The 10,068-nt window shown below is 28.1% G+C and overlaps 1 protein-coding gene across 2 annotated transcripts; it reads left to right on the top strand.

Annotated features, from left to right (window-relative positions):
* Positions 1-2,781: 2,781 nt before the first annotated feature.
* LOC107441953 (chondroadherin-like protein) lies at positions 2,782-10,068 on the top strand. 2 transcript variants are annotated; one of them, XM_016055403.2, is made up of 4 exons: positions 2,782-2,880; positions 5,119-5,780; positions 6,512-6,660; positions 9,910-10,068. In XM_016055403.2, the coding sequence occupies exons 2-4, from the start codon at positions 5,134-5,136 to the stop codon at positions 10,047-10,049; spliced, it is 936 nt and encodes a 311-aa protein (XP_015910889.2). In that variant the 5' UTR covers positions 2,782-2,880; positions 5,119-5,133; the 3' UTR covers positions 10,050-10,068. The 2 variants fall into 2 exon arrangements, with proteins under 2 accessions (XP_015910889.2, XP_071033315.1); XM_071177214.1 differs by lacking the exon at positions 2,782-2,880 and adding an exon at positions 2,884-2,970.

The raw sequence follows: 10,068 nt of genomic DNA, 5'->3' as shown, positions 1-10,068 counted from the left end.
ATGGCGCACAGGTAAATGACTCACACCCCCCCCTGAAGGATTAAAATCCTGTTTAATGTGCTTGTTATTAATAATATTTGGCAATTACAAAAAACATCATGCCTCACTTGTTAAAGAAAACAAAATGAGAATAACAATTTACTAGATGCTAGTCTAGAATTTACTGGACCAAAAATAACTATCTGATAAATCATAATCTTACTAATTAAAACTATGAAATAATCATATTTCATAATTTGACGGTTTATCATTTGAAATTTTATATAATTCCTGGAAATACTAAATCGCACATTCTACTTTGCAGATTTGTTATACATACTAATCCTCAGAACTTATGGGAATAAATATCACATTTTTTCGAAGGATTCGGATTCTTGATGTTGAAAATAGGAGGGGGGAATAGCCTCAGGAAATATAATTTCATTAGTTAAACCGGAGAACATCCGATCACAAAATCACAGATTTTGATGATCGGAAGTTCAGACCACGTTATATTAATTTTACTTCCTGCCTTATTTTGCTGTATCTCGAGAGATTTTTAAGTGAGTTGAAGCATTTCTGTACACAAAGCAGACACATTTTTACTTTATTTTGAACTGAAGAATTAAAAATAAAAAATTCAATATCTGGACGAAATTGGTCAAATAATTCTCAAGAAGTTAAATTTTCAATGTACGGTATTATAAAATTGTGTAACTCAGAAGTTATTCAATCAATATTGTTCAAATTTTGCATTTCGCCATATAATATTATACTTTAAATAGATTTCATTTATGGAATTAAAATTTTAGTTACAATTCAAATTGTTGACACTCTTATTAAATAAATTGAGAAAAATTATAAATAAGTGATAAAAATAATTATTCATGTGAATATATCCTTGGATAAATGAATATTATGATTGTGTGAAAAAACTTTCGAATCAAAAGTTCTCGAGATAAATCGAAACATAGAAACTAGGGTAAAACAAATATTTCTTCTAAAAAAATTTTAAAAAGGATTGAGATTTTTTTGAATTATGATGTATCAAAATTTTTACACCAATTTTAACTACACCCATTAATTTGCATTAACTAACAAGATTCAAATTTTTTGAATGGAATCGATCAAATTGTTTATGACAAAATAAAATTTAAGGACATTTAGACATTTTTGGTTTTAATTTACCTATTTAGAAATTTCTATTGCTCAGAAACAATGAAGCTGAGTTTACTCAAATGTTGTCTTTTGTATTTTAAAACAACATTCTTTAAAATTAGATAATAGTTTGTATACTATTCATTTGAATAGTATACAAATACGAAAGATTTTTAGATTTCGACCATTATTAAAAAAAGTACAAAACGATGAATAAATATGAAAATAGTTTTTTCCAATGAATTATTTTTGACTAAATGAGTTTTAAAGTTTTACGTCAAATATTTTTAACTATTTTGAATTGTTTTAAAGGTATTGTGGGAAGAACGCAGAAATTAAGATTAACATTGAAAATTCCAAATTTCGACAGCTCTGTTGACGAAATTATGGGAAGGATACTTTACAGATTGAAAAAATTGTAAAGATCGATTGGTTCAAAAATCCAAATATTTTAAAACACGGTATGTTTATTCAGAGAAAGTACGTGCTTGTGTTTGATTTCATAACTTAATATATATTGTCAGCACAAACTAATGAAGAAAGTACACTTTATTTGCATGGAAAATTTTAAGGTTTTATTACTTTCATAACATCAATTTAATTTAAAGACCTAACTTGCTACACATAAATTAATTCGGAAAATTGATATCAATCAAATTCAGGTATTGAAAACTAAAACAATACTTCGGCATGGCGCTCATAATAAAATGTACGACAATGTTCCCTTAACGTCACTTAAAACAGATCAACTTAATAGTTTATTGCTTTTTTGGATTCTGGATTATATTTACGAATCGATAGGAGGAATAGTTTAGAAGTCATAAAGGCTTTATTCATGCAAAGTGCAATTAAAAAAAAGTACTACTTATACAAAAGAATACCTGTAATTCTAAACTAAAAGTAATATAGATTTTCTTATTAGATTTAGCAAAAAAATAGATTTGCTGAATCTAATTTCCATTTAACTTAATAGTTTGCTTAATAGTTTAATCCATTTAACTTAAAAGTTTACTGCTTTTTTGGATTCTAGATTATTTACGAATCGATAGGAGGAATAGTTTAGAAGTTATAAAGGCTTTATTCATACAATTCAGAAGTGCAATTCAAAAAAAGAGTACTACTTATACAAAAGAATCCTTGTAATTCAAAACTATAAGTACTATAGATTTTGGTATCATTAGATTCAGCAAAAAATTATATTTGATGCAATAACTTATTTTTCTATCCATCAACTGGATAGCTAAATCAGATGAGTAAATATGAACAGCCACAAATAATACATTTTGTCCTGAGACATCCTTCTAAATTTTAGATTATTAATCCTAATTCCTTGCATTTAATATTATTTAGATTAGAACAATAAAAATACTTAAGAAATTCTACTCCACCTGTCCAGATAGTGATGTCAAACGCAAAAATAGGTACTAGCACAAAATTGTACTTCTTGTTTATAAAATCTTTCCCAGCTAAAATTATTCTGATTATCTGTATTATTTGACTCAATTTAAAAGATTTTTTTCTGTTCTAAATTTGTTTTCTTAGCTTTTTTTTAAACTTACGTTGGCATTTTTTCCTTTTTGTTATGTTCTTGCACAGATATGCAAATTTAAACTCCATTAAAATGTAATGATGTTATTACTTATCAGTGAACTCCTGAAAAATATTATTATCATAATATGTAACATCTGTTATCGATGATAAAATTAAATTGTATTAGTTAGCCTTACACACAGTGAGTAAGAGGTGAGTGACAACAGTTATTTAATTTCTCATCTTTAACAATAAACTGTTTTTTATAATATAATACATTAAGTTTTTGATTTCCAAACCAGTGTAATAACATCTTATTTATTTTTTCAATGAATAATAAATATCTAAAAAAACTTATTTAAAAAACTGATTTTTTAAAATTTATTTAATATGCTTGCTTGTTTATTTTTTTGTCGTCAAAAAATTTTAAAATGTGTATTTTTTGTAAACAAATTTAAAAGCTAAAAAATTATCGAGTAAAATTTCACTATAGTTAACAAATATTTACAAGAAACGACCCAAAATAATAAAAAAAATAATATTTTGCTGGATAAACGATTGCAATATTTTTTGAGGCGCTTAAATAGCTCCCGAAATATAGTTAAATGTGTAAGAAGTGAAACTAATATTAAAGGGCCCAAACTTACGAATGCACTTCTGACAAAGCTACTGGAACCATTACGGCTACCAAATATACTTTGAAGGTTTAAAATCTAAATCTGTCAACTTAAAAAAAAAAAAAGAAAAAAGAAAAAAAAAAGGATTTATTCAGAGAAATTACTCTTTTGTGTGCCTGATTCCGTAACATTAGTGCAAATTAGAATATTTTAGGTCAACACTTTGAACCATTAAGTTTAACACTTAGTTTGTGAAAATCTGATAAAATGAATTAATATATAATGTCTTTTTTATTTCACGTATTATATGGGTAAACGATTTTACGCTGTATGCGTTCACAGTGCCCTGCAGGGTGCTGAACTCACGTAGTTCAAAACCAGCCGGCCGAAGACTCACCGTCTAGTAAGTAATATATATATATATATATANTTGATCCAGGAGTTCCCTTGTTTTCTGGGTTGGATTCGAAATTACAAGGCTACGGAGTTGAACATTAGTTGTTGTAAACTCAAAATTGGTTCGGCTGTTTAACACTGATTATGTAAATAGACCATTGTGCAGCTCTAGTGCGACCTAAATAAAATGCTTGGGGAACTAGCTGATTATCTTAAAGAACGTTAATTTATTATAAAAGATCATAGAAAAAATGTGTGGAAGTAAGTAAGTCTCAAATAAATCTCTTTAAAAAAATATATCACCGAAAAATATCAATATTTTACTTTTTATTTCTATGAAATGTTTAAAAAAAATTCTATTAAGTTTAAAAAAACTATGTTAGGCGATAAATAAGCAACATTGAAAATAAAATTTAGCACAACAAAATGAAATAGCATTTTTTATTGCACCAAAACATCATGATGTCAAAAGCCTCATGCACAACAAAAGCAATGCAATTTGCAACAATATTTCGTAGTTTAACGTCTATTTAACAAACAGTAATTAATAGAATAAAATAAATTTATAAATTGGATAATTACATTACTTCGCAAGGAAACTAAACCACTAACAAAAATTTGTGTAATATTCTGTTTAGTGTAAAATTGAATTCATATTATAAAAATTTCTAGTTTTTTTAATTTTTTTTTTTAATCTTATATATTCTAATACTAAAAATGTCTTTACGCATATCTCATTCTGGAACACATAATTAAAATGCAAGTACGTGTCCTAAACTAGATTGACGGTTTTTAATAAAAATATTGCAGGAAATAAATTTGGAAAATATTTTTTTTCGGTAAACCCATGTAACAAGGCATGACCTATTCCTCTCAAAAACCTTGTTTATTGTCAAAAATGTTTCAAAGGATGGCGATGCGGGAAATCAAGAAAAAATGACTGAAAATCACATTACTATTTTTCAAAATGTTCATCATCAAATATTGTATTCTGAGTAAGAAATTTTTTTACATCATAACGGTACAGAACAACGCTAAAAAGGAGTTAGAGCGCTATATAATGGAAAATTTTTGAACTAAAAGCAAGAACTTTTAAAAAAAACATTTATACTTTCTCTGATAAATTTTTTGTACGAATATATATATATATATATATATATATATATATATGCACACAGATAAAAACACAAGATGGCAGATTCTGTCATTTAATTAGTCAGTCATTCTATCTATATATTTATCTCTTTAGTATTACGTAACCTCCGTCGGATCAATATCATTTCTGTTTTTACTATTCCTGTATTTTGTCCTCTTGATGAATGTGTGCGATTATAACACCGGAAGGCATGCAAGTTTTTAATAAAATTTTACCGTTTGTGATTTATAAAGTTGCTTTCAATGGAATTTGATATAAAATGCTCAAATTTTTTCTTTATAGACCTTTCTTGCAAACATGCTGCTCTCCATCCTGATTTTCGAAATTGCTGCTGTAGCGTTTGCCCTCGATTGCCCTCCCCGAGAAACAGTATACCCTTGCTCTTGCGCGGAAGAACAAGGTCACGCTGTAGTGAACTGTGAAGGCTTTAATAGTATGGATGAGCTTGAACCTGTCGTGAAAAATACAGTCGGCTATAAAGTAACTTTTGCAATCTTCAGGTCACATTTAGGTGATATTCGTTCCGACTTTTTCAAAGGCCATTCATCTGTTAAGCTACGTTTTGAAAATTGCATCGTGAGATCATTTGGAGACATACCCTTTAGCGGACTTGAGAACTCATTAGAGACCTTATACCTCTATACAGCCATTGAAAAGAGTCACACAGAAATGGACAAATTCAGGCTGAGTCGCATGAAGAAGTTAAGATATATTACAATTGCTAACAATGATATTGAGGAAGTAGGGAATCACTGGTTTGAAGGAGGGCCTGCGTCTTTGGAACAAATAGTTTTATCTTCAAACAAAATTGAAAGAATCGGAGAAAAAGCTTTTGCTTCCCTAGTTAATCTTCAGCTGCTGTATCTCAATGACAACAAAATAAAATCTGTGGCTAGATCTATGCTTCCAAATCCAGCCAAAATGCTTTGGTCTTTGAACGCCAAGTATGATGACTTTTATTTTAATTTTTCTTTCTAAATGATGCATGGATTATTCAAAAACGCGTTGTATCATTATTTTCAGTTTTGGTAAGGTATGCATAGGAACTAATTTTTTAAACTTCTATTTGAATGATAATTTATATTTAAAGAAATAATAGTCAAGATGTTCAGTAATTACCACCCTTAATAGTATTTTTAAAAGGCCTTTGAAATCTGACCAATCGCCGTTTTGGGAGGTAGTTAATAAAAACATCAAAAACTGTTTATATATATATATATATATATCCAAATCCTATTATTTTTATTCAGTTATTTCCTTTTTGAAATTTGAGTTCAAAGATTTTGTTTTGCCAAATTTCATATTTCTGCCATTTATAATTTTAAAGCTACATACTTTTATGCGAAAATCACATTCTCAGACATTATTTAAAGCTGGAATATCAGGAGGTCAATAAAAACCAAAAGTTTATGACACATTTTTATTTTTATTTTAAGCCTTTAAATATTTATTAAGTTTTTTTTTTCAATGGCTGGGGCACATTAAAAAGGTACAAGACAAATACAGAACAAAAACAAATACAGAACTAACAACAGAGGAGGAACAGCATCAGAGAGAAAAATATTTATAACGTTTAATCTAAAAATTTGCAGAGCAAATAATTTTGTTTGAAGCTCAATATGAATGAGTTAACTTGAATCGTGAAATATTTACGTCGAATTTTCTTTATCTTCAGATCAAACGAAATTGAAGAATTGCCAACAGATGCATTTGAAGGGTATCCAAATCTAAACACTGTGAACCTTTCGCAAAATAGATTAAAATCCATTCCAGAAAATGTTTGGGGTAAAATCTGGAGTCAGTTGCAAGCAGTGTATATGGATGGTAAGTGCTCTTGCTTTTACTTTTAACAAGGAGATATTTCATAATTTTGAAGCAATTTTATTCGGTAAAATATTTTTCAAGTGCAATTCTAAAAATATAAATAAATAAAAAAAATATATACATAAGTGTTGCAACTCTCTACAGTGTTGATAATTAGTTAATTATGAAAGCTGTAGAGGGAAGTACGGCATATTAAAGGATTGAAAATTTATTTTTTACCAATGCCCGAAAATTAGTATATGCTCACCGCTTGGGACGCTTCTCAATTATGGACTAATTGCTCATACGTATTTGAAGTGGTGCTTTCATTTATCGAACTTTCCTTAATTTTAAGTTAAATCTTTGACTTCCAATGAAAAATGTCAAATAATCGGAGAAGTCGTTGTTTAATCGTTATTTAATAAGTTGGTGGCCAATATCGTGTATCCCTCAAATTGGTCGCGATATCATTCAATTGGGTATAATATGAAAAAAACACAACTACTTCGATTTAGTAGGAACAACATATGACGCAATGCTAAACGAATGGAATTTAGTTGTTGTTTATTTAGTTATTGTTATTAGTAGTTGTTATTTGTTTTAGTTGTTGTTGTTTATTTAGTTGTATTTAGTTTCAATAACTTTTCTTTATAATGCAATAAAATCTTTAAACGATCGAACACTTCGTTTGTTTATTTGTGGCTTGAAGTTAGGCTCGCAGAAAATGCCGTTCATGGGTTAAATTTAGTAGGAACAATACAACCTGTGACGTAGGCTATATTATACCCAATTACAATGGAAAATGTTTTTCTGTACCTATCTGAATAAAACGTCTTTTGAATACGAAAATAATAAGAGAGTTTTAATAAATATAAGAATCAATTCAAATGAGTACGAGTAGTTCGTAATAAGGATTTATGTCTATCGGCATACGATGAAATATCTGGACACGGGTTTCTGTTCTTCAGCGATTGCTGAGCAATACGAATTCTGATTGCATTGCGATCTCAGTGCTGACGTAAAGCATCCCCAGTGCTTGCCAGATCATGGGTTAGAATCTCTTGTCGTGGGGCTAACAGTGGGAGGGTTTCGTTGTTTTCCTCTCCAGGTTGCTTTTCTTCTAGTTCCAGCAAACATTTCTCCCCAAAGGATAGTTTTTCTAAATGCTTGATCAAGGAATTTTCTTGTCTTCTGAATTGGGTTCAAAATTTCAAGGTTACGGAGTTGTACATTGATAGCCGTAAACCTAAAATTGACTTTTAACCTTGAATTGACTTGAACCTAAAATTGCGCACAGAAACATTAGTCTAGTGAACATACTAGAAACATTAGTCTATATAAACATTAGCCTAGGTATGCTATTCTCATTAAAATAAACTGCATTATCATCTTTTTGGTAAAGCATAAAAGGTAGAAGACATTCTGCAATGCACAAATAAAAAGTTTAACAGTGTTTTTTTAAGGGTCCTAAGCTAAAGAAAGTATAAAAAAGAACAGCAATTTAAGCTATAATAGATGTCTCAAACGTAAATAAATTATACATTTGAGTACACATTTAAAACTTATATCAGCTAAGTCTCAATATTAAGATCAGAAAAGCTCTTAATAGCAAAAACTTTCCAATGCGTTCAATCAAATCCATGCTCCAAAAAGTTAGATAAAACTGATTAGCAAGCTTAAGTTTATTTTAATTACTAATTATACGTGTCAAGTAAATGAAAAGACTCATTTTAATTTTTTAACTTAAATACTCATTTACTTACATGCCGTATTTTAGCTTTTGTAGTACAGAGTCATTTAACTAAATTATTTATTTTAAAGTTTATTTTTTGCTTTAAAAAGTATAGTTTACTGTTTTATATCTGTGTATTTTTCAATTTAAAGAAATGTGCTACAATTTGCTAAGTTTTGGTGAAAAAACCCTGATAAATGAAATGCACTGACAAGGGAAACTAGGGAAATGTGACTCGCCAATTTTGAAATAAACTAGTGGGATGTATGCCTCATGAGGAATACTTTTAGGGAGAAACATTCGTTTCAGCCCATAGAAGGTTCTGTGAGAGATAAAAAATAATTCAATATATAGAAAAATCGGTATTTTATTACTTTAATGCTATTAGTTATTTGTTATTGTAATTGTCTCATACTCCAATTAATTTTTTGGTACATTCACGTANAGGTTCTGTGAGAGATAAAAAATAATTCAATATATAGAAAAATCGGTATTTTATTACTTTAATGCTATTAGTTATTAGTTATTGTAATTGTCTCATACTCCAATTAATTTTTTGGTACATTCACGTACTATATAATGCATATTTATTGTCAAAATTGATTTCGAAAATTTTATATATCTGTAGTTTTTCAGAAAAACCTGTTAGGTTAATTTAAAAAAAAAATTTTACATCAAATTTTTTTCATTTTTTTCCCAAAAAACTTTCCAAATTAATTGGAGTATGTAATTGCAAATCAATTAATTAATTAACAATTAATTAATAATTAATTAACAATTTATTAATAATTAATTAATTTTCTGATTAATTTATCAATTAGCAAATTAATTAATTATCCAATTAATTACAAATTAATTGGAATATGAGACAATTACAATAACTAATAGTCTGCATTAAAGTAATAAAATACAGATTTTTCTATACATTGAATTATTTTTTATCTCTCACAGAACCTTCTATGGGCCGAAACGAATGTTGCCCCCTAAAATTATTCCTCATAAGGCATACATCCCACTAATTTATTTAAAAATTGGCGAGTTACACTTCCCTAGTTTCCCTTGTGAGTCGCACAATTTATAAAAGCAAATAATTCAATAATGCTAATTTCATTTGTTATCCATTAAAAGTTTGTTATCCATTACCATAATTGATATTTTTTAATCTTAGGTAATGTTTTACTAAAAACATGAATAACAAATTCACCACAGTACTTACGATACTATGCGATCATGTTCGAAACAAAAATTAAATCCACTCTCATCTGACCAATATGAGTTTATTATATTTACATGTTGTCTTGAATTTTGACTGCAAGATTTTAAATCGCGACATTCTAATTCTTTAAAATTCTATTTATTTAAGAAGGTGCATCAGCTGGCTATTAGAAGCGGCTAGTTTTATATAGAAACATTAGAAAACTTTGATAAAACCTTACAAGATTTAAGAGATATTAAATAAATGATTTAGAAGTTTTTTATTTAATGTGTAAACAACATGCGTACCATTAAATAATAATAATTTTTAAATTACATTTTAGATAATGATGTAGTTTGTGATGAAAATTTGAAGTGGATCTACAAACAACAGTTACCTAAGATATTTGTGGGGAAATGTGGACCAGGCAATGCACTTCATGATAAAGATTTCAATTCATTAAAATTGGAAGATTTTCAATAAAATAAAATGAACTTTGAAA

The sequence above is a fragment of the Parasteatoda tepidariorum genome, chromosome 2 (assembly GCF_043381705.1).
Source record: "Parasteatoda tepidariorum isolate YZ-2023 chromosome 2, CAS_Ptep_4.0, whole genome shotgun sequence".
In the NCBI taxonomy this organism is placed as follows: Eukaryota; Metazoa; Arthropoda; class Arachnida; order Araneae; family Theridiidae; genus Parasteatoda; species Parasteatoda tepidariorum.
The sequence above is the reverse complement of the archived record's forward strand: the minus strand, read 5'-3'. Positions and strand labels throughout refer to the sequence as shown.

Excerpts from the sequence above, each read along its gene's own strand:
- LOC107441953 (XM_016055403.2), top strand. The coding sequence starts at position 5,134 with ATGCTGCTCTCCATCCTGATTTTCGAAATTGCTGCTGTAGCGTTTGCC. Across the intron at positions 5,781-6,511 it reads CTTTGGTCTTTGAACGCCAA|ATCAAACGAAATTGAAGAAT; the intron begins GTATGATGACTT and ends CTTTATCTTCAG. Across the intron at positions 6,661-9,909 it reads GCAAGCAGTGTATATGGATG|ATAATGATGTAGTTTGTGAT; the intron begins GTAAGTGCTCTT and ends ATTACATTTTAG.